The 23,472-nt window shown below is 46.2% G+C and overlaps 1 protein-coding gene across 1 annotated transcript; it reads left to right on the top strand.

The window, feature by feature from the left end:
- Positions 1 to 397: 397 nt before the first annotated feature.
- ahctf1 (AT hook containing transcription factor 1) lies at positions 398 to 23,374 on the top strand. The gene is made up of 36 exons (XM_066697775.1): positions 398 to 672; positions 4,825 to 4,952; positions 5,188 to 5,441; positions 6,209 to 6,389; positions 6,836 to 7,043; positions 9,071 to 9,187; positions 9,398 to 9,482; positions 9,689 to 9,839; positions 10,048 to 10,180; positions 10,380 to 10,561; positions 10,743 to 10,804; positions 10,956 to 11,084; positions 11,458 to 11,548; positions 11,754 to 11,843; positions 12,276 to 12,416; positions 12,881 to 12,985; positions 13,168 to 13,264; positions 13,461 to 13,584; positions 13,760 to 13,816; positions 14,059 to 14,205; positions 14,321 to 14,511; positions 14,796 to 14,940; positions 15,358 to 15,489; positions 15,656 to 15,803; positions 15,971 to 16,121; positions 16,423 to 16,530; positions 16,796 to 16,991; positions 17,304 to 17,507; positions 17,851 to 18,241; positions 18,403 to 18,517; positions 18,658 to 18,770; positions 19,010 to 19,245; positions 19,342 to 21,214; positions 21,358 to 21,485; positions 22,298 to 22,386; positions 22,833 to 23,374. The coding sequence occupies exons 2-36, from the start codon at positions 4,832 to 4,834 to the stop codon at positions 23,038 to 23,040; spliced, it is 6,903 nt and encodes a 2,300-aa protein (XP_066553872.1). The 5' UTR covers positions 398 to 672; positions 4,825 to 4,831; the 3' UTR covers positions 23,041 to 23,374.
- Positions 23,375 to 23,472: the final 98 nt, after the last annotated feature.

A 23,472-nucleotide genomic window follows, 5' to 3' on the forward strand; every position in this document is an offset into this window, starting at 1 on the left:
AACAGTAATATTAACAAAATTTCACATTGTTGTTGTTTCAAAATATCAGCATAATTCAGAATGTGATCTTTTAATATATGTTGCGACATGTTTCTTGTTGGTAAAGAAGGGCAGTAAAATCCAGCATGCATTGCTTATTGAGTGACGTGCTACCCAGAGAAGCAGAAATGTGAATGTGTGTCGCATGCATGGAAACCCAGGGTAACTACAGGCCCATATCCGCCCGTCCCACGTTTTCTCCTCGCAGTCCCGACTACATGAACTGATTTTTTGAAAGTCCCGCTCTCTTCCAGCCCTGCTCAGTCCGGCGCTGTGTCGGTGCATCTGCAGGGCCTCGCCGTCAGACCCCAACTCTCGCGAGAGGGATTCCGGCGCTGGCGCTGCCGCGGGATTTGGAGAAGCAAATTAATGCGCAGTTGCTGAGGGGAGCCCAGAAATGGCGCTTGCGTTTAACTCGTAGTAGGTGGCGAATTGGGAAGAGTCGACACAAATCCGGGGGATAGCTCGTGTTATTTATTTATTAGTCGCCTAAATTGTTTTTAGTTTAGTCGTTTCCCCCCCTAAACACAAAGGATACCGAAGCTGCTGTTGGAGAGCGGATTATGACAGGGGAGGACTCGCAACAAGAGACACATTGAGCCCTGTTTTTTTTCTTTACGACAGTCTGCACAGGTAGGGACAACGTGATCGGCAGACATTGGCACCGTCACTCCCGGGGCTGCACTAACGCTGGGTGACGACAATCCTGTTACTGCCGGGACCCCAGCGGTGTTCAGACCCTGCCTGCACTGCCCAGGAGCCGGCGGACAGTGTGTTTGCGTTTAAACTAAGTGTGCTGTTGCTGCCGTAAACGGGGAGGGCTGGTTCTGCTTTTACATCTTAACTCGATTATATAAGAGAGGGTTTCGGAAACCATATGTACACGACCGCCTCGTCTTATCATCCCTCTGAAGCCTGGCACAGATGGTGCATAAAGCAGTGTCCCATGCCCGGAGAAATGCCGCCAGACGGCGGGTCTCCACTCGTCCCGTAAACGTGGAGCGGCTGTAGCGCCGGACTTTCTCTGGGTTTGTGCTCACTTCACTCCTACGCGTGTTTTTTTTTTTTTTTTTAGTTTTCTTTAACAAATTTCCAGTGCAAAATAAAATAAAATAAAGGATTCGTGCTCGTGTTTTGCATATCGCTTGCATTTAGCACTGCAAACGACATGTAGGCCCGAATCTGCTGTCGAGTAAAACATTTGTGTATGAATGGCCTTCCTGAGTGTTAAGCTCATTGTAAGTGTTGATGCTTGTTAGCTTTTCGGTTACAATATGGATGCATGTGCGTCTGTAACCTGTTGGTAGGCCAGGTTCCTGTAGCAAAGTTGCATTGCTTGTTGACATCAGGGTGAATAATGGGAGTTGTGCCCGGGGTTGAAGCGTGGGGGAGTGTCAGTCATCATTTTACTAAAAAGTAATGTGCACGATCTTGCCCTGAATTATGTGATGCATGTATTTTTTCCTTGCAAGAAACATAACAATAAGGGCTTCGTCCAGTATTGGATGAAGAGACTCATTGTTTATAAACCCACTACACATCACTGATTTTCTATAGATTACATTTTTAGCTTTGTTAACCCGGGCCTCGATCCTTCCATTTTGCTAGTCGTGCAGTTTGTGACTTACACAGTAAAGCTTTTCCAACAAATCTGTCAAGGACATTTGTTACATTTAATGACAGGGTGAGAGTTCCCTTACTATACAATTAGCTTGTGATGGCCGGGTAACGCACCATTTCAGTGTATTTGTAGCTGAGTGAAATATACACCTGTGGAGTCTGATGTAATAGCAATAGGATACTTCAGTGCAAAAAAGTCCATTCTGCAGCTTAGCACATATCTTCTGGTTCTCCCAAATTTTACACTAGAAAGCTTAATTTTAATGTGTTGTGGGACTCTGCCCTTGCCAGTCAATGATTCATTATATCTTTTATCAAATACTCATCCCTGAACTTGAAATTGCACAAAAGTATTTATTTATATTGTGGCTAAGGGGTATACATCTGGAGTCATGATGCAAAAGGCAGAGTAGAGCTGGTGTTATTTATTATAGCTTGGTGACTAACACTTTGTAAAAAGACAACTTTGGCAGTGGCAAATAGAGCATTGAGGAAACATTGGGATCAGATCTGTCAATACAGATAACATCTTGATCCACTATTATTATTATTTTTATTTCTTGGCAGATGCCCTTATCCAGGGCGACTTACAACATAAGTGCAAAAATACAGAGAAGTACAAGGCATCAATCATTACAAATTTAACTTAGCTAAAACATAGCAATTCAAAATAATACATTTTACAAATTCCAATTACAATTTACACAAGTACAATAAGTGACTTCCTACATCCTGGACGGTGAAAGCTGCTGTTAAGATGTAGGGTCACAGACAAGGGCTACGGGAAAGGGAGCAAGGAGGAAAACAATCAAGAACGCAAGGAGCATAATAAGCTGAAGTGCTATCTAGCAGGGATAGAGGACTAATATTACAAGTGCTGTCGGAAGAGATGCGTCTTGAGTAAGCGCCGGAATGAGGTCAAGGACTCTGCTGTTTTGACTTCGGTGGGCAGGTCGTTCCACCACTTAGGGTTCAGGGATGAGAAGGAGCGGCTCTGGAGGAAGGAGAGTGGAGAGGAGGCAGAGTTAGCCTTCTGGCACTGGAGGAGCGCAGTGGTCGGGAGGGGATGTATGGAGAGACGAGTGACTGAAGGTAGCTTGGTGCAGTGCGGTCAAGACAGCGGTAGGTGAGGGTCAAAGTCTTGAACTGAATGCGTGCCGCTATCGGGAGCCAGTGGAGCAGTGGAGTAGCGTGTGTGAATCGGGGCAGAGAGACACCAGACGAGCCGCAGAGCTCTGGATGAGCTGGAGTGGCGGGTAGTGGATGCAGGCAGGCCGGTCAGGAGGGAGTTGCAGTAGTCCAGGCGGGAGAGGACCAGTGATTGGACGAGTAGCTGAGTCAAGTAGTCGGTGAGGAAGGGACGGATCCGGCGTATGTTGCTCAGGAAGAGTCTGCAGGTGCGCGTCAGCGTGGTGATGTGCTGGGAGAAGGAGAGCGCAGGATCGAGGGTGACTCCTAGATTTTTAGCGGAAGAAGGAGATAGTGTGGTGGATTCCAAGGGGATCGAGATGGGGAGGTCAGCAGAAGGTGACGAAGAGTGGGTGGAAAAAGAGGAGATCTGATTTGGAGAGGTTGAGCTTGAGGTGGTGCGAGTGCATCCAGGCGGAAATGGCAGACAAGCAGGAAGAGATGCGTGAGGGAGATGAGAGGGTCAGAAGAGGGAAAAGACAGGAAGATCTGGGCATCATCAGTGTAGAAGTGGTAGGAGAAGCCATGGGAAGCGATGAGGGTGCCCAGGGAGCGAGTGTAGAGAGAGAACAGGAGCGGGCCCAGGACGGAGCCTTGGGGAACACCTGTGAGGAGAGGTTGGGGGGTGGATGAGGAGCCTCGTCATGTCACTTGGTAGGACCGGTCGCTGAGGTAGGAGGAGAACCAGGTGAGAGCAGTCCCAGAGATCCCAAGGTCAGCGAGGCAGGAGAGGAGGATGGAGTGTCCCACACACCCGAGACCAGAGTGTGTGGGACACTGGGTTTGAAAGCTGGCTTCTATACAGGGGATTGGTGTCCATTGCAGTTATAGCTATAGGTTTCTCATTTTGTTTGTATGAAGGATATATTTAATTGGGAAAAGCTAGCTACTTTCAGTTTCTTTTTCTTTTGTTTTGTAATTCTGTTTCTAAATAAGTTATATTTGAAGGGGAAGGCTATCAGTGATTATGCCTTTATTTCCCCACATATAGGAGTCAAATCTTTCAAGAAATGTAATAGAATTCACATCCTGACATTGTTTGAAAATCTCAAGTTCTTTGAAAGGCTTTTTTCTTCTCTCTCTCTCTTGTCTTCCTTACTCTCCTCACTTTTCCTATTCATAGCCCAGCCCAGCCCACCCCCCATGTGAGTCACAGTGCACAAAGTCTGTAATGCATTAGCCATTGAATTCTTTGGAAATCATCTGATGTCTTTGAATGCATAATCAGGATCTGTACTGAAAACCTTGGAAGTTCTTGCCTGCTGTAGAAATATTTTATATAAATTCCAGTTTCATATTTATATGCAGCTATTTGCTTTAAAGGGGTGCAATCTAAAAGGTTATTGTATTTACAGTCTCTATTCTTATTCGTATTGACAGATTAAATCTAAACCATTTTAATCTTGGTGTCTTCAGAAGCTTTTGCCATGTTAAAATAATCATATCTGTCATGAAGATAAGTATGCAACAAAACCAAGCACACATGGGAGGGTACACAGACACCTTAGCATCTGGCGGCCTGGTTCTTGTGCCTTCTGCAGGGTCTGCGCACTTATATAGAAGGCTGATATTTGTATTTTAGGCTGGAACATTTGAAGTACATCTAGGTTAATCCCAGCATTGTATCTTTCTTTCCTGTCTGTTTGAAATGGGGAAAGATTGACAGGTGAACTTATCTACCTTTTCGAGCTTGTCAGGCTTGGTTTCCTCCTTCGCTCCTGGAGATTGGCGGTCAGAGCCCTGGTGGTGATGTCATTCCACATCTCGGAAGGGTCACTTACAGCGCATAGGAAACCTAGATATGGTTTCAAGGGAAGAAAAGCTAGTTCATATTTGTTCCCTAGTTTCACTTAGTCTCCACTTACAAGCCTGTTGCTCCTAAAAACTATTCTAAGAAGCAGAACATGTATTGAAAGAGCTGCAGAAAGATCAGTGCCAAAAGAAATGACCAGTTATCTTTTCCCCCTACTCTTGCAGAGTAAGCATGCGTGACCTTGCCGCCCAGGTAACCAGCAGTTTGCTACGCTTTCCAGAGGTAACCGTAGACGCACTTGGGGAAGATGAAATTAAACTGGACTCTGTGCTGCTCGGGAAGTTTGCTACAGGTAAGCCATTCTCTCTAAGACCACTGAATTTGATCAGGTTGCTAGGTATTTTATTTGCACGTGAAAATGTAAGTGTTAAATATGAGGTATGGTGGGAATGCAGCTTATTTACACATGAGATCAGCTGAGCAGTATGTCATTAAAAAACAATGTATTAGTTAATACTAACAACTCTTGATTCTGTGGTAATGTTAGGGTTGTCATTTCAAAGCTTTGTTGGCTCTGATGTTCACAGGCAGGAACGGACTGGCATGGCTGGCCTGTGGGCCTCAGCTGGAGGTGGTGAGCAGCACCACGGGGGAGAGGCTCTCCGCCTATCACTTCAGTGGCGTGGGAGAGAACCCCCCCAACGTCCTGGCGGCCCGGGAGTTCTCCTGGCTGAAGAGGAGCGGCCTGCTGGTGGGGCTTGAGGAGGCGGAGGGCAGCATGCTGTGCCTGTACGACCTGGGCATCTCCAGGGTGGTGAAGGCTGTAGTCGTACCAGGAAGGGTGCGTATTGTGTACTCTTATTTTATATATGTGTAATAAAGCCATGTAGTCCTCAAGTTTCAGGTCTCTGCAGTGCTCAGGTCAGGAAGATTTGTGTAAAGCAGTGCTGTAAAGTACCGTTCTTGTCCGTTAAAATGTAACGATCAGCCAGAAGCATAAGGCCCTGTATGACTCGGAACCCACTTTAGTTTAAGGGAAGGTTCACTATTTTCTGTCACCTTCATTTTTAAAGACTAGTGTACCATGTTAAACACATTTTAGATTGTAATGTATAGTTTAACGCAATGGATGCTGTTTTTGTAACTTGTGATATGTTGGTGTTCTGGCTAAAAGATTAGTAAGTTAAAGTGCATCCAGGCGGTAAAGTAAATTACTATATTCAGTGTTGTCTTTACAATTTTAAAGGGTTACAAATCAACATACTAATTCTACTGTCATGGCACTGAAATGGGGGAAAAATATTGTGTGGCAATGCAAGTTGTGAAATATTGACAGAAAAATGTAGGGGTTACAGCACACGTGCATGTACAGGGAAAACCGCACACTGTAGATAGCACATTTCCAGTCCATCTTTCAAAGCATTGGCTAGACTGCAGTTGTGAGGTTTTTGGACTTGGCAACCTGAAAGTCATCAGAGATGTTCTTTCAGCTCAAACCTTGATTTTCCTTGTCTGGGACTTAATGAAAATGTCTGTCTGTGTACTGTCTTGTTTGTGTGCATGTGTATATACCCACCTCACAGTCATTTAATTGTATTTGTGTTTTAGATAACTGCGATCGAGCCGTTGATCAGTTATGGAGGAGCGAGCGCCAGCACCCAGCACTTGCACCAGAGCCTGCGCTGGTTCTTTGGCATCGCTGCAGTGGTGACAGACGTGGGTCACGTCCTGCTGATTGATCTGTGTTTGGATGACTTATCGTGCAGTCAGAGTGAGCTAGAAGCCTCAGGTACAGTGCTCAACTCTCATCTGTGATTGTCATTTCAGAGATTTGTAGTTAAACTGAAGTGCAGTCCATCAAGCCAATGGTTTTCTTTACCTCTGTTTTATTGTCATTATTTTAAATGTAATCTGAAATAGTCTATCTTGAGTTTTTTGTTTGTGAAGCATGTTTCTCACATTGTGGGTTTGTGTTGTCTAATATGAGCTGTGTCTGCAGCTTTATTTGTTGGATCTGTTGTCATAAAACCTGTAACCTCCCCAAGAGACGGACCTTGGACTGGATTGTTTTCTTGCCTCTTTTTTTTGGGGGGGTTTGTTTTCTTGTCTCTAAATTAAATTGAATATCAGCACACTTTACTTTAGTTGTAGCTTTAGTGTCTGTGTATATATTTGTAATTCTAACAAGTTTTAAAATAATTTTTTAACGTTTTTCTCTTGCCTGTGCCTTCCCAGATCTTCAGGTGATCAACAACTCTCCGACAGAGATCCCTCGTCTCCGGGAGAGCGTGACCAGCCAGGGGCGGCACCTGTGTCTGCAGATCCATTTCCCCAGAGGAACCAGCGCCACGGCTCTTCAGTTCATCCCCAGGACCAACCAGCTGGCGGTGGGCTTCTCCGACGGGTACCTGCAGCTTTGGAACATGAAGACACTGAAAAAAGAGTGAGTCCGGTCTTGCCTGAGTCTTGCCAGCTTCACAGAGGCTGTTGTCAGGGTCAGTGTCTACAGCAGGGGTCCACTGGCTTTATAACCATCCTTTCTCTTCCTGACAGTTTCAGTGTCTGTGCCAGACCTGGCAGTAGGGCTGCAACAAACGACTATTTTGATCATCGATTAATCTGTCGATTAGTACTTTGATTAATCAATTAATTCGATAAAAATAATTCCAGCATTAAATGCAAGGGTTTTATTTAAAAAAAAATCAAATGTTTTGAGTATTTCCTCATCTTGCTAAACAACTTGAAATAGCAGTTATAAAACCAATAGAAAACTTGCAAAAAATAAAGGGCTTTATTGCATAGTGTATTTTTTATATTGATCTCAAAACACAAAGCTGTTTTACTCTTCAGTTTGCAAGTTGCTAAACTTTTGATGAATACTGAGGTATTTAATAAACATTAAATTCAGTGTTTACAGGCTTTTCTACATTAAATCGCTTTCATGACAGTCCAGTACTGGACTATGGAGGTAGATTTTTCTTTTCCAATACGAGTATGCATAGTAGCACAATATTTATTTACTTGCACACTGGATGATGCATACGATCATGATGTGTGTGAAAAGAGAAAAACAAGTGCGTGCAACTTTCCCTTCCCACCTTGCACCCTGACTGAAACGAGTTTGATTCGATCTGATTTTATGTCAAGATGACATAGAATAATGTAACGCAAGAGGAAGACGTGGATTGGTGTAAAATCTTATGTGTGTCTAACCACGAATAACTATACAACAGAGCAAATAAATATAGACCTACATGGCAAGCTATTGCAGAGGAGCTGGCAGGAGAGGTACCGACTGTCTGATGTAGCTAAAATTCTAGGAAGTGGTTAAGCACAGATAAACAACGTGCCTTGCATTATTTACAAAGATTTGCACTTTTAAATACTTTGAAACCTGCACTCTGCTTTTGTCTTTATGGTGAGGTGTAGTTTGTGTGTGTTTTTTTTTTTTATAAACATCTTTTGTAAAAATTATGTAAAAGCTCCTTATTTCTTCAGCAGCCCCATTGCAAACTCAAAACGAAACTCAGACGTTTTCAATTTTTTTCATTTATGGTATACATTTATATTTTGTATTAAATATTTATGGCACTAATTTGATCATATAGACCAAGCCTTCTCGCACTTCCACAGGCTCTGAGAAGCGCCCATACACATGCTAGTTTAAAGAAATGTCTTAAAAATTACCTTTTAAAATTTAAGCATCTCTGTTAGTTGCAAGTTTTAAAATCCTCTTAGCCTTTCTTTTTTTGCTTGCTCCACTTTATTGGCTATCCTGCTTGTTTTCTTTCTTTTTACTGTGTCTGGTTTGAGTCTTGCTTCAGTGTAGCGCGCAGGTATAATAAGATTATGTTCTAAATAAAATGTATAATATGAATATTAATAATGTAGTTGAAGAGGTAAAGAAACGTCCGTAGCTTGTGAGACGCACATCCGTTAAAAGAAACGGAAAGGCTGTGTAGTTCGTGCGGTTTTAACGGGTCCAAAGTGTAATAATAAAAAGTGCCATGTCCTTGATGGACAACTTTTCGGATGTCGGACTATAAATGTCACATTCAGTACCACGGCCTGTACCAGCTGAGCATCTTCATCCCGTCATCACGGCTCTAGTGTGTTTTCTCTTCGGGTGCTCATGCATCATCGTCGCGCTCCCGCACTGTGTGAGTTCAGCTCTGCACATGTTGCAACAAACTATCATCTTTGCAGTGTTCAGTTTAAAGTGCTCCCATACTTTAGAAGACTTTCACAGCTTTCCAAGGGTGTAGCTGCAGCTGGCGCCATATTTAGTTTATTTTTAAGTAGCTATGCCCTGGTAGACCCAACTAATCAACAATTAAATTCGTTGCCAATGCTTTTTAATCGACGCCATAAATGTAATTGATTAGTTGTTGCAGCCCTACCTGGCAATGTAAAGATATAGAACACAGTGCTTACTCTTTAATGTCATTATCTCCCTCTTCTTTGCTGCAGGTACCACTCACAGTTGGAGGGAGGCCGGGTGCCCGTCTATGCCTTTACCTTCCAGGAGCCAGAGAACGACCCCCGCAACTGCTGCTACCTCTGGGCCGTGCAGTCCTCACAGGACAGGTAGGAATCTTCCGCTGTTCCAGTCCAAAGAAAAATGGCAAATGTGTCAACGTAAACACAAGCTGAAGCAAAGAGATTGACAGACTGGTGCTGTAGTTGTACAGGGAGCGCAGCAGGGGGCAGGGGACTCTCTTGTGTCCCATGTTTGTGCTTTGCAGTGGGGGAAGTGTCCGGTTTAAGAGCACTGTTCTCTATTCACTCTGTTGACAGCGAGGGAGACGTGGTCAGTCTGCACCTGCTGCAGTTGGCGTTCGGGGAGAGGAAGTGTTTGGCGTCTGGGAAGATCCTATATGAGGTACTTAATCTCGTTTGCATTGTGCCAGCTGGCTAGGTTGACTGGGTGGAGGGAGCAAGTGCCTTGTTTAGATGTTGAATGTGCTCACTGTTTTCTGTTCGAGAAAGTTGTGTGTGTTTATGGCTAAAATCTCAGGACTCGCTGCCTAGTGGATTGTCTTGCCTACAGAGCTTTCCTTAAACCCCCCCTGTTTGGTCCTGGCCCAGGGTCTGGAGTACTGCGAGGAGCGCTACAGTCAGGACCTGAATGGGGAAGCATTCGCGCTGCGGACCCAGGCCACCAGCACGCGGCTGCTGGGCTGCCAGACCATCGAGAAGTTCAGGAATCACCCGGACAGAGACGACAGCATGAACGAAGGTGTCTTTCTTTATTCATTCACTTTTTTTTTTTATTTAATACAAAATTGCAGTGATTCAAATCAGTGATATCTGTTTTTTTCATACAATTTATTTAATCTGAGCCAGAGAGCGGAGCTGGAGCAGCCACTAACTGTCCGGAGTGACGCTGGAGCAGAGCACTTAAAAATACTAAATGGATTTCTGCTTCCTTGTCTCTCTACACGCAGTTGCCTCCCCTGATACCAGCGTGTCCATTTTCAGTTGGCAAGTGAAGTCATACGGGCAGGGAAAGCCTTCAACCTACGTGGGCGTCTTTGATATTAACCGATGGTACCACGCACAGATGCCAGACTCCTTAAGGTAATTGTTTATGGTATCTCCCTGCTTTTATTGCCTTCCTTCTGCGTGTAGACCTTTTTTTCATAATTTGCATTTGACAGATTGTGATTACAAGTTGCTTTCTGGTTTGGCAGTACAGTTTCAGATGTACGTGCCAGAAACTGAGATAAGACTCGGAGCGCCTTTTAACGTCTGTGTTTTGCTTGGCCTTGCCTTGCAGAATGGGTGAGTTTCTGCACAGCTGCTCCTACTTCGCCCTGTGGTCGCTGGACTCTGTGGTGGCGATGACCTCCCCCTGTCCGCTGCTGGACGTCTTGGTCCACGAGCGCAGTTTGAGTAGGGGGCTGCCGCCCACCTGTCCGCCTCCAGAGCAGTTCTTTAACCCCACCACCTACAACTTCGGTAAGCAGCTGAAACGCATCTCGTGTTTATTTATTTCAAATGTTTAACACTCATTTCTCTGTATTTGTCGAAGGTAAGGAACAAACTCTAATCTTGCAAATCAGGGTTTAATTTAATAGAATAAAAGCAATGTGAGAGATTTAACCTGACAGTTTGAGATTTTCTGACTTTCCTTTTTCAGATGCAACCTGCCTGCTGAACTCAGGCATTGTTCACTTGACATGTTCTGGCTACCAGAAAGAGGTGTGTTTTGCTTTGTTAAAATTCAATGTATTTATCAGCAAAATATTTGTTTTTCTATGCTTGCATTTCAACAGTATCTTTGTAGAAGCATTTACTTACCCCATCTCCAGTTTAATAATTTGTATTTACTCTTGCATGTCTTTCTATTCAGACATTGAGCTTCTTAAAGAAGTCCGGTCCCTCCTTAAGTGAGGTGATTCCTGATGGCTACAACCGCTGTCTGATGTCGGGGCTACTGTCGTCTCGGCTCACAGACGTCCAGCCTTCCAGCCTCACGCAGGTGGGTTTCAGTCCCTTGGAAATGGATACCCCTTCCTCGGTATAAAACTCGGAAAGGAAAAAAATATTTTAATACTAGGTTCCAGTGCATGGTGTCAGTTATGGTGGAAGATTATCACTACCTGTAGAGTGATGTACAAACCAGCATGCACTCCTCAAGAGCCAGAACAAAATCCTCTCCGGGTTCCGAATGCTGCCGGTAAAAAGGTCAGGAGGATGCTGTTGTCTTGGCAGTTCTGACCGTGGTTGGCCTGTGGCATTTTTATTTATTATATTGAAGGAGAGGTGGGAGGCCGACTGATCAGAGACGCTGTTTCCAAGTTCTTGCCCCATGCTGTGGTCCAGTTCCTCATGTGTGTTTCCTTGTTCTGCAGGAGGAGCAGCTGGAGGCCATATTGTCCACTGCTGTAGAAACAAGTACATTAGGGCTCATTACGGGATGCATCCGGCAGTGGACTTCAGAAGGTATGGGAACTTTGGCCTTCGTTTGGTTTTTTTTTTATCTCAGTTTTCCCTTTTCAGTGTCTGAATGTCACTGGCATTGACCTTGCATCTACACTAAATGCTGACACATTTTTAAACTAAACAATTGTCCCATTTTATTTATTTGATTACATTTCCATATTCACATCTTTTCTACCCTGTTGTTTTCCTCCTTACCCTGTATTAGAGCAACCTCGATCTGCAGCAAACCTGCGCTTCATACTGGAGTGGGCCTGGAGCAAAGTGGTCCTCACTAAAGAGGAGCTCGACAGAATCTGTAAGTCTGTGCACGCGACGTGAAAATATTAATCTGGTATTCTGCTAATGGTTAACTACCCGCAATGCCATTCCAGTAGTTCAGGGGCACTGCACAAAACGACTGTAACAATGAACCTGCTAAACTCACTAAAGCTGATGTATTTGATAATTTATTTAATGTAACTGGGTATTGGTCATATAGGTTGATCTTGTGGTTTTGGGAAGTTCAGCAGCTGAATGGATAACATTTTCAGCCTGGCTTTAAAAAAAACTAAACGTTCACTCTGGAGCCCTGGTGTTAGCATAGCATTGATTTAGTGTTCTTGTCTGTAATTATATTGAGTTGTGTGTCACAGTGCAGCACTAATGCAGTCCTGGACATGTTGCTGATCACTGTGAATCTCCTGAATGTCTTTACCACTGTAGCTCTAACCCCCGTTTCTGCCACTAGGTGCCCCACTCTTTGACAGTTCCTGTAACTTCATTGATCCACAGACACTTCAGCTCCTGCAACACTGCCAGCTGCTCCTTAGCAACCTCAGCACCATCTTAAACTGCTTTCTCAGTGAGGCACAAGAGCTCACAGAAAAGGGTACCTTTGTTTGTTTCTAATGCTCTATTACTTTTAATCCCGTATTCTCATTTAATGTTTGTGGTTTAGTGGGTAAATTGTTGTCCCTCACAATAGCCTGTGTGCCCCCACTCACCGAAAAATTTGATGGTTTTCACATGTGGTTTCACCTAAAACAGTGGTTTCCCACCCTGGTCCTGGAGGCTCTCAATCTAGTGGATTTTGTGCATCACCAATGAAACCAGCAGTTCATGAAGACTGAGAACAGGTGAAATTTGATTCTTGTAGCAAGCACACTCACTCGCTCATGCTGGAGGGGTGCGCTTCAGGACCAGGGATGGACACCCTGAACCTTGAGTGGTGTTCAGTGTGATGTCAGGGTTGAGGGATGCTTGGGCTGTGTATACAAGTGCAGTATCGGCTGTCTAGGCACACAAAGGACGTCTGTCTTGCAGTGATCTGATCTGAAGCTTCTCTTTCCACAGGGCTGGTGGGCTTGGTAAATAAGAATGTGGTGTCCAGCCTGATCTCACAGTATGCGCGGGTGGTGCTGTGGTTTTGTCGCTCTGGTCTTTTGCCTGAAGGTTCAGGTCAGTTTTATTTGTTGTTGGTTGGGTTTTCACTTGTGTGAAAACAATCTCTGTATTAAAATGATACTGAAACTAACTGGGCTGTCTCAGTTAGGGGTTTTCCCTCGTGAGTTTGTAACTGAAAATGATCCCATAGTGTTTGATTTTGTTCATTTAACAGAAGTTCCTTTTATCTTTTTTAGATGAAAATGTTCTTCAGATATCAAGGCCGTTTTACAACTACCCCATCATCCAGAACTATTACACAAGTCGCCGGGAGAAACTGGAGCGCCTCTCGAGGTGAGGGCGTGTGTTTATGGAGTCCAGTGAGAGGGCAGGTACAGTTTGCCCTCCCAGTCCAGTGGGAAGTGCACAACCACTTTGTAAACTGACAAAAGGAAGAAACTAAGCATGAGGGGTTTAACATTTTCAATTCAGTACTCCCTCCTGTAAGCTTGCAGGGTTATTCAATGTCTGATTTCTGTTTGCCCTGCAGAGGTAAATGGTGCGCTGACTGCCTGTTGATTGACGGGCTGGTGTCTCAGTGTGGAGATCGGATTGCAAATCTGTGGAAGAGGGACGAAGGGGGGACAGGACAATACCCACCCCCGACTTTACATGTAAATATCAAACTCTATACCGAGAGCTCCCATTAAACAATATCCAGAGTATAGATCTTTAATTTTGTCTGTTGTGTATTAATCAGAAGGGTAGAGCCACCATTCTAAAATCTTGATTGTTAATAACCTGGAAGGGTTAAAACAAGTCATATTTCTGTTTTTGTTTTGTTTGCAGGCTTTACTTGACATTTTTCTCCTGGACACTGTTGAAGAAACCTCGAAGCATGCCATTGTATCCTTATGTCAATTTCTGTCCTGGATTTTTATTTCATTCAGAAGCTGAGCTTAACATGGTTGTTAGAATAAGATATCTAGACCAATCTACTTAGAAGCTGACTAATGGCACTTTTTGGCTATTAATAATATTTGTTCTTCAGATAAGATGTGAGAAGAAATTTATCATAAAAATTATCCTTCAAGTCCTGTAGAGGATATTTTGTTTCCAGTTCAACCCTTAACCTGCTACCTGTCCAGGTAATCTATTTGCTCTTGGACGTCATGTATTCTTTTCCCAACAAAAGCGAGTCGTCCGTGGAGTCCTTCCCCACCGCCTTTGCCATCCCGGTGGGCTTGGTGAAGCTCGTGCAGGGTTTCTGGCTGCTGGATCACAATGACCACGAGGTAAGGAGAGAACGAGATCACACCCAGACTTGCCCTCGCCTCTCCGCACCACTTTTTTTCTTCTCCTCTGCCAACTGCATTAACAGGTCTCATTTCCCTCTCCTCGCCCTCGCAGAACTCCCTGGACCTTCTCCTGCACCCGGCCACCAGCCGTGCCATGCTGAGTTGGCAGCACGCCCGCGTCATCCAGGCCCTGATGTGCCAGGGGGAGCACCGGCGCGCCCTCCGCTACATCCAGATGATGAAGCCAGCCACGTCGTCCAGCAGCGAGATCAAGCTCTACCTCACAGTGCTGCTCCACAACAGGTGCGCAAACTCCTCCCACACTGTTTTAACCTGTTGATGTAATGCAAGATGGCACACTCGTCTAACTTCAAATGCTTAGAGCTGTACCTCTTTGTTCAGTTGTCAGGAAGTTATTTAAAGAAACCAGAGCTTGGTGCTTAATTCTGATTTTAGTTTTTATCATCTGTGACTGCAAAACTCTGTGGGACCACTGTTGACATCTGAAGGCATAGCAAAGTTCAAACCGTGATATGGTGGCCCATGGGGGACATTCCTGGGGCTTAAGTGCTGTCATGGTGTCCTAGGTGCATGGTGGAAGCCTGGGCCTTGCTGCGGCAGCACTCGAACAAGCTGAATGTGGAGGAGCTGCTGCGCTGCATGTACGAGATGTGCCAGAGCATGGGCCTAATGGAGGAGCTGCTGAAGCTGCCCCTCGCGCTGCCTGAGCAGGTAGGCACCCCGTGATTACAGGGACCTAGCCCTACACCATACGACTTCAAAACATCGCGCTACCCACGGATTGCACCTTTACTTGCTTATCTCTGGCTTGTGGGGGTGTTGTAGGTGTTCTGAGCAGGAAGTTATGTGGTTTCACTGAGTAAATATGAAATTTTCTGTAACAGTATATGGATAATTAAGCCTTATTGAATAAAGCATTAAAATGTAGGAATACTTTAACAGTTTTTCTGATAATTTATCTGCTTCCAGATTAGATTGAGAGCTTTAACTGGCATTGGCTTCAACACCACACTGACCTGATGCCACCCTGTGCTCATGTGCTTCTCCTTTTTGAGCCCTGCTGTAACTTTTTCATCTTATTTGTTTCCCCTTCTTCTTCCCCTGCCCCTTATCCTTTGCCCTTTCTAGGAATGTCTGGAGAAGTTCCTGCAGAGCAGCGCTGGCCTTCAAAACCAGGAGTTTCTGATGGTGCACTATCTACAGCAGGCCAACTACGTGCCTGCATTGCAGCTCAATCAGGCCCTGAAGATGAACTTGGTTGTACGTATCCACAACTCCAGAACTATAGTTCTGGAATGTGCTGAAGCCTCTTAATAAAGTGGGCACCAAAGAGAGGCAGTGGCCTGTACACTGGGTTTATGAGAAGACTATTTTATTTATTATATGCAGCTTGAGTTAACTTTCTCCTTCCTCTTCACTGTCTTAGAATGACCGCGATCCCAAAATCAAGGAGAGAACAAATGCCAGAAACTCGATACTTGACCAGTATGGGAAAGTTCTCCCTAGAGTCCAGCGAAGACTGGCCACAGAGCGGGCAAAACCATACCAGCTCCCGTCCACGATTCTGCGGGAAGGTATGCAGGTCTTATTCAGGTTTTTATAGGTTATTTTAATTCCTCTTTTTAAAAAGTAAGATTATATATTCCCAGTCCTCAAGAATCTTCCCAACAAGTTGTTCTGTCATTCAGTCCCTACATTTGTATGTTTTTTTGTTTTGTTTGTTTTTTGTGACAATCTGCAGTGGCCAGGCCCCAGCCCCTGTCCACCGTGGCAAAACCAGCGCCTGCAGGCAACGTGCTCACCAGAGCAAGCTTCATCAACAACGTGCTTTCCAAAATCGGTGAGGTGTGGTTGGGGAAAACAGTCACGCCCGAGCCTTCTCCTCTGAAAAGGTTAGTTGCCTCAGTGGATTTGCTTTCTTTATTGTAGTGTGCCCAAAATTATGTGTATGTAATGCAGGTGAACACCCTTCCTCTGAAACAACAATTATTCAGTCTTCTGGGATTTTTTTTAATCTCTTCTTTAGGCTGAATCATTACTAAGAGTATAGTGTGGTGCACCAACATTACCCTACATGAATTTTAGAGTAACACTTGTTTCAAATGCAGCACGAAGACTTTAAAATGCAGCTGTGCTTTGAGAGTCATGTAGTCATGTTTCTATCAGCATTTTATACCTTTTTTCTTATTGCAGCCTAAGAGTTCCTGAATTGCCTTCTTTTACCCCCCGTCGGCAGTCCGTGGAGCTTCCCGATGCCTTTGTGGGAACACCTATTACTAGGACCTCAAAGACCATCTCCAGGTACAATACTGGCACTGGTTTCTTGGGGCTTTATTGAAGTGTAGGGTGTGGAGTTTTGAACTGCGTTTGGTAGCTATGATCAATATTAACCTGTTATTTACGAGAAATCTTCAAGTGTTTTTTCCCTGCCTGTATATATAACCATATCTAGTAACTGCTCTCGGCTGCAAGTCTGTGGCGTCACCAAGAAGAAATTAGACAGTTTTGCTTTTGATGTGTAGGTATTAATTTGTAAGTATTCATTTTGTGTTTTGTTTCCCCCCAGAATTCTCGATTTAGTTGTCCGCCCAACCACAGAGAAGATGCCCGAGGCATTCAGCTTCCAGCAGACCCCCCCGAAGCAGGGCCGCTCGTGGCCTGCATCCAGCCCCCTTCAGACCTCTGCCGTTAAGGCCAGCGGCCTCAAAAACATCTCCAAGGCTTCAGAGTTGTGCCTGCTGCAGACGCCGCAAGTAGTGAAGGTGAGAGGAATGTCATCATCTCTGGGGAAACTGAAGGGAGGGACCTGTAGGTCTTTTTCGTTTCACTGTCATCTCTCAAACAAGTTTTCAAATGGATAGATCACTCGGATGGCACATCTGATTTAATGAAGTAAAAAAGTGGTGCAGTAGAACCAAAGCCCCTGCTTTGTGTTGTATGAGATTGTATTCACTAAATTATGCATTTGATGATTATAAACCAGATGAACTTGTGCTCCTGTTACCCTTGGAAGTCTTGTGCGTCTGTCAGAGGAATGAGGGCTGATTTGGCGATTTTAATTTGTCTGTGTCCAGAGAGCGCGGGCCCTGACCTCCACCGGCCCCAGCTTCCCGGGCTTCACTCCGCAGTCCATCCTGAGGACGAGCCAGCGGCCGACACCTGTAGGCTCCCCCTCTGCCTCTCCTGGCCACTCCCTAACCCCGCCGCTGCGAGTGAAGGAGAGCCGCATCACCTTCATAGAGGAGCGCACCCCGAAGACCAGCAGGTGGAGCAACGGGGTAAGAGGCTGTTGACGTATCTTACAGTGCAGAAGGAGTGTCTTCTCCCCTTATAAAACAGTGGAGCTGTGTTAACGTTCTCTCAGATGTGTAAACGTTAGTGAATCGGCCCTTTGTATCAGCCACTGGCAGTTTTCTCCTCCCTGTCCGCTTTTATTCCTCGTGTATCCGTCTCTCCTTGAGCATGTTTCTGTAGCTTTCTTAGTGCCCCCCTCTGAAAATCCTCACTAACGTGCAAATCCTGCCTGAAGGAGGTTAAGACAGACACCACATCCCACTCTGCTCAACCAGATGCAGAAGAAGCAGGTTTTGGTTTTGCTTGACTCCTCGCTCTGTTATCCAGATTGCTGCAGACAGAGAAATTAACTTCCTGTCGACGGCATCGCCCACACTGAAGTCCCAACCTCCCGGCTCCTGGGCGGTCCCTGCTGCGGTGGAGGACGAGGAAGAGGAGAAAGAAATGGTAGAAGAAGGAGGTATGGCCATGGAGGGAAGCCGACCTCACGAAACCAGCCAAGCATCCGCCCGGTCGGCAGACTCCACACTGGAGTTCCATGATGCCCCCACCCCCGAGGAGCTGGAGGAAGAGGTGGTGACGTTGAATCCGAAGCTGGCGGCTCTCGAGCACCCCAGCTCAGCAGTGGTGAAGGCTAGTGAAAGAGTGACGCCCACAGAGATGCAGGAGGAGGTGCTCACAGAGGAAGAGGAAGAAGAGCAGCCCATGGAGCAGACAGGTAAAAGCTTGAGTATCTGTGTTGGAAAATGCAGGAAAACGCAATACACTCGACTACATGTCGGTGGTTGTACTTCCGTTGTTCTAGAACTAAAACTAATTTGAGAATTTGGATCTGTTGATGCTCTGCAGTCCTAAACGCTCATATGGCACTTCCCTCAGGTTCGGACATTGTGGAACAGAACACATTCTCTCTGGACATTCTCTCCACGTTGACACGGTCCGGCATTCGAGAAACCTCTGGCGCAGAATTCAGTTTGACTTCATTCACTACAAGGTATTGCCCGTTTCCCAGTTGGTTACTTTAACTTGGAACACCTTCCTTCTCTAGCTTCCAAACCGTTCTGTTCTTTTTTTAAATCCCTTTCGTCCTGTTCGGAGTGTCCTGACTGAAGTTGTCCTGCTCTCTGTCTCCAGTGAAACAGTCTCTCAGGTGACTGAGGAGCCCCTTTGCCCCGCTCTCGCTGAGAGACCTGCGCTAGAGACTCAGACATCGGAGGCTTCTGAACCGGACGCAGTTGACAGCCATTGTGAGTATAAGCTAGATTGTGAGGCAGAAATGATAGATGCATATATAATATATATATATTTTTTATACACTTTTCTAATCAAGTATTCATATGGAAGTAGTTAATGTAACGCAGGTAGCACTTACTGTTGACCAATCGGCTTTTGATTACATTTGCAGCATAGATCTCCGGGTTACACAGGATTTAGTCAATTCATCTTCAGTGAAATGTCAGTTTGTCAATTGCTGTTCATTCCCCAGCTGTGGTGAGCGTCGACGACAGCGAAGACTCCTCCAGCACGGAGTCCGAGACCAAACTGGAAGCGTCGGCGGAGCTGGACCCGGACAGCGAAGTGGAGATCCTGGAGGAGGTGTGTGGGAACCCAAGAGAGCAGCGGCCATCCCCGCCCCATCTCTTCCTGGAGGAGCAGCCCATTCCAGAGCTGGAGTACATGGAGGAGCACCCTGCTGCTGTGCTCCCTGTCCTCGCCCACGAGGTGCACCACTAAGCTACTGTGTAACTTTTCAAAGCACTTGTTTGTTTTGGTGAATTGAGTTGGGAATGACTTTGACTTTGCTGTGTTCTGTTTCAGGCTGTGGAGGAGGAGGAGGATTTGGAAGTGGAAGCCCTTGAGGAGGAGCCGGTGTCATTCACAGAGCTGCAGCCCTCCGCCCCCCTCCTCATCCCAGTGGAGTTCAGCGAGGAGCCGGAGTTGGATGGGGACCTCCTGCAGCTAGACCACCCAAATGCCTTCGAGCCCATGGTGGACCACGAAGACCATGCGGCTCCCAGCAACTTCACATTGATGCTGGAGGCCGAGGACGGGGAGAACGGGCTGGCCGACTCGGTTTTGGAGGACGAGCACCTTCTGATCGTGGAGCTGCCTCCCTCTGCCGAGAACCGAACGGGAGACCAGAACGGGGCGAGTGAGCGAGTTGAGGAGGAGGAGGTCATTAGCCAGGAGGAGATAACCCCGGAAGGTGTTGTGGACAAGGAGCGCCCCGAGCCGGTTCCAGAGACACTCCCATACGTTCCCGAGCCCATTAAAATGGCGATTGCGGAAAACCTGCTTGACGCTATCAAAGACACGAGGTCCAAAGAGTTTGCAGCGGAGCTGCTCGAGAGCTCTGTGCAGCCGGAGGTTCTGGTGACCGGTAGGAAAACCACATCCTTGACAACCACAACGATGACTTCTGAATCAGTCCGGGAAACGATTCACATGGGTTGTGGAGATGCGCTTGTGGAGGAGATGAGACGCACCAGAGGAGCGAGCATGTTGGTGGCCGAAGTGCCAATCTCAAGCGATCAGCCTGAGGCGGAGGAGGTGAAGCAGCAGCAGGAGGAGGCGGCTGTGAAAGATCTTCCGGCTCCAGCTCCTAGTCAGAAAATTGACGAGGAGGAGACATTGCTGGCACAGATGGACTTGCCAGTGCCTACCACTCCCAAAAGGGCTGGCAGGAGAAGGAAAAACACCCTGGACTCCACCTTCCCTGTTACTCCGAGGAGGAGCACACGGAACACCAGAGATGCCGAGTCAGACGAGGCCCTGGAAAACCCGGAGGCCCCAATAAACTCCAAACTTCAGACTCCGCAGAAATCGACGCCTCACAAAGGGGGCCGCAGAGCCAAGAATGCCGTCGTCGTCGAGCCCCCTGAAGATGTCCAGGAAAGGGATGGGCTTAATGATCAAGACATCCCGATGCCGGTCACTCCCACCAGGAGACGCGGCCGCCCCAGCGTCCCCTGTGTGTCTGAAAGCGCTCCGATGGTTCCCGATGAAATGGCTCTGGATCAGTCCGAAAAGAAGGTGCCTAGTAGTCCCAGCAGGTTGACCAGGAAATCGGTCACCCTTGAGATACCTCACCTGGCCAAGACTGAGGAGAAGGACACCGAGATTGCTGAGCAGGAGACACTCATTCCCCGGAAAAGAGGTAGGAAACCGAAAAACCTTGTCGCAGCAGAACAAGCCAAAACGGTGCAGAGCGAGCCACCGCGCACCCCTGGCAGAACGACGAGGAGCAGGTTGGCACTTGTGGTGGAGGTGCCCGAGAAGGAGCTCCCTCCACTTCCTGAAATCCTCCCACAGGACGAGCCAGGGCTGCCAGTGGCCGAGGATGCGTTGAAGAACAGACTGGAGGAGGAAACCAGAGGAGAAGGAGAAGAAGCGATGGCACTGCTGGTCGAAGGTGAAGTGTCCATCAGGGATAACTTCCAAGACGATACTGGCGCTGACCAGAGACTCTCGGAGGCCACGGACAACACTCGGGGCCCCTCCTCTCCTACTGCCGGGCCCAGCGATGAACCCCCAACAGAGACGGAGGTCACAGAAGCAGCTGCAGGGACGGCCAAGGACGCGCCGAAATCACGCAAACCAGGCAGACGGGCGCGCCCAAGCAGACTTCCTCCCCCCGCCAAGGAATCCTTCATCTTCTCTCCTCCTCGGACACGGTCCAAAAAAACTAGAGGTAAAGTGTCTGAACTCGGGGGTGGGGGGTTAAGTTTGTAAATAGACTAAAGTCCACATTGAGCACAGAACTTGGGGTCGGGTCCGTAATGCTAGACTCCCTCGGCTTATTGAGTTCCCTTTGCTCTTTTTGTGGTTTTGCAGCCAAAAAGTCGCCCGACTCTCCCGAGGCCCCTCCAGACTCCCAGCCGCAGTTTGTGTTTTCTCCTCCCACCACGCGGACCAGGCGGAAAATGGGACAGGAAATATCACGGAATATCACGGAAGACATGGTAAGCTGCAGAGAAGGACCTGGACGTGTGTCTTTAACACTGTAAAACTGCAGAGGAATCCGGTGGTGAATCCAGACTTGCAGAAGTCTGTACCAGGGCTGGCCAATCCCGTTCCCAGAGGGGAAAGAGAATTATGACCTTTGTTTTATCCAAACTGTTAATGGCTTCATTGATTACACTATTGAACTTAGTTAAATTTACACAAGTGTTCAAGGTCAACCTGCAAGACCTGGGTTGTCCCCCCCCAATTGGCCTCTTATGGAGTCAGATTATGGTGATTTTGTGTGCTCTTTTAATAGTTTAACTCAGTGGTTCCCAACCCTGGTCCTGGGGTCTCCCTACCCTGCTGGGGAGCTCTCAATTACTTAATTGAACTAATTTCCTAAACCAGAGCCATTTAATTAATGTAAACAGTAGGGGTTTTAAGTTAAGTATATCATTCTATAAATAACTTATTGAAGAAGCAACTATTTTATTACACAATTAAGTCAAATCTAAGCAATTTTTACTTCAATTAAGTAATTTAGAGCTCAGGTGAAATGAAGACTATCAGGGCAGGGCGTCCCCAGGACCAGGGTTTGGAACCTAGCAGATCTGATTTTACCTGCCGTTCACCTGAGAATTTAAATCCCCAGATCCAGCTTACTGAGATTTAATCCCAAAGCTTTACTCCAGATTTTCTGGATTGTTACTTCCGTTGGGTGATATCTGGACATGCAGTCGTCCACTTGTGCTTTTTTTGTTACTGGTGCAATGAAGAGAATCTGGTTCATGCAAATTAAGGCAGTATTACATGTTCCTCTTCCTCTTAGGAGCAGCAAGAGGTGCAGGATGAAGTCCCGAAGGTTTCTGAGGAGACGGACACTCGTGCTGCAAAACCAAGAAAAAAGCGAGCAGCCAGGTAAGGCCAGTCTGCCTTTGAGTTTCACATGAATAAAGCATTTTCTCCCAGTGGAGTTAATGAAGCAACTGCACCTAGGAGCAAACCTTCACTTTCACAATCAAGTGACATCAAGATGTATTATTGAGAGCTTGCTACAGATCTCCTCTCTCGTGCTATACAGATGTATTGCTGAGCAGATCTGTTCTTGGGTTTTATCGATCTGAAGTCCAGTTATGTTCAGAGTGAAAGAACTCAGCAAATTAAAAAAATATGCTGGAAGTGTCTGATGTTCCCAGGGTATAATTTTGTGTTTTTAAACCAGTTTTAGTTGTGTGTTTTGAGTGCCAAACTGCTGATGTTGTAGCCAGGGTGTGCTGTACCCGCCGAGGGCTTTCAGGCTGTCCAGTGTGCTGACCGTGATGCAGCTTTGCAGTTGTGTAAACCCTGTGTATACGTCTCCGCAGGGCCCCGAAAAAGGCGGTCTGGTCTCCCCCGCCGGTGGAAGTCAACCTGATCTCGCCCATGCCCAGCCCCGAGGAGCTCCCCAGGGGCAGGAGGAAGAAGCCTGAGGAGGCCGAATCCCCGCTGCAAAGGATGAACCTCCGCAGGAACCGAAAGAGACTGATGGACACCATTTTCCCAAAGCCTGTGACTCGCAGGAAGATGCTCTGATGTGGTGGATTTGTTTTTTTGTTTTTTCCTGAATTTTAATAAATTTGACTGCTGTTTTTTTTTCTTCTCTATTTAAGTGAAGTACCACCAGTTGGAACTGTTTTGAATTAATTAACAAATCTAAATTGGGAGAAAAATAATTTTATATAAATTATTGTACAATGACTTGAAAAAGCTGTATGTGCTGAGGTTGGTGTGGAGGAGGAGCTAATCTCCCAAATTGTGAGGGGAGGATTATTTTATAAAACTTCATTTATATAAGACATGATGCAAATGTAAATATCTTTTAGGAATGTTATAAATAAAAATACACTTGCGAAGTTTTCTATTAATATTTTTTTTGGTGGTGTACAGGATTTTTTTTGGGGGGGCACTTTCAAGATATGGGAGTAGAGGGGGTCGGTGGCGCATAACCACTTCAGGAAGTTATTT

Source organism: Amia ocellicauda, chromosome 1, assembly GCF_036373705.1.
Source record: "Amia ocellicauda isolate fAmiCal2 chromosome 1, fAmiCal2.hap1, whole genome shotgun sequence".
Taxonomy (NCBI): Eukaryota; Metazoa; Chordata; class Actinopteri; order Amiiformes; family Amiidae; genus Amia; species Amia ocellicauda.

Coding starts and splice junctions, on each gene's coding strand:
- ahctf1 (XM_066697775.1), top strand. CDS start 4,832: ATGCGTGACCTTGCCGCCCAGGTAACCAGCAGTTTGCTACGCTTTCCA. Junction 12,417..12,880: donor ACAAGAGCTCACAGAAAAGG/GTACCTTTGTTT, acceptor CTCTTTCCACAG/GGCTGGTGGGCTTGGTAAAT. Junction 12,986..13,167: donor TCTTTTGCCTGAAGGTTCAG/GTCAGTTTTATT, acceptor TATCTTTTTTAG/ATGAAAATGTTCTTCAGATA.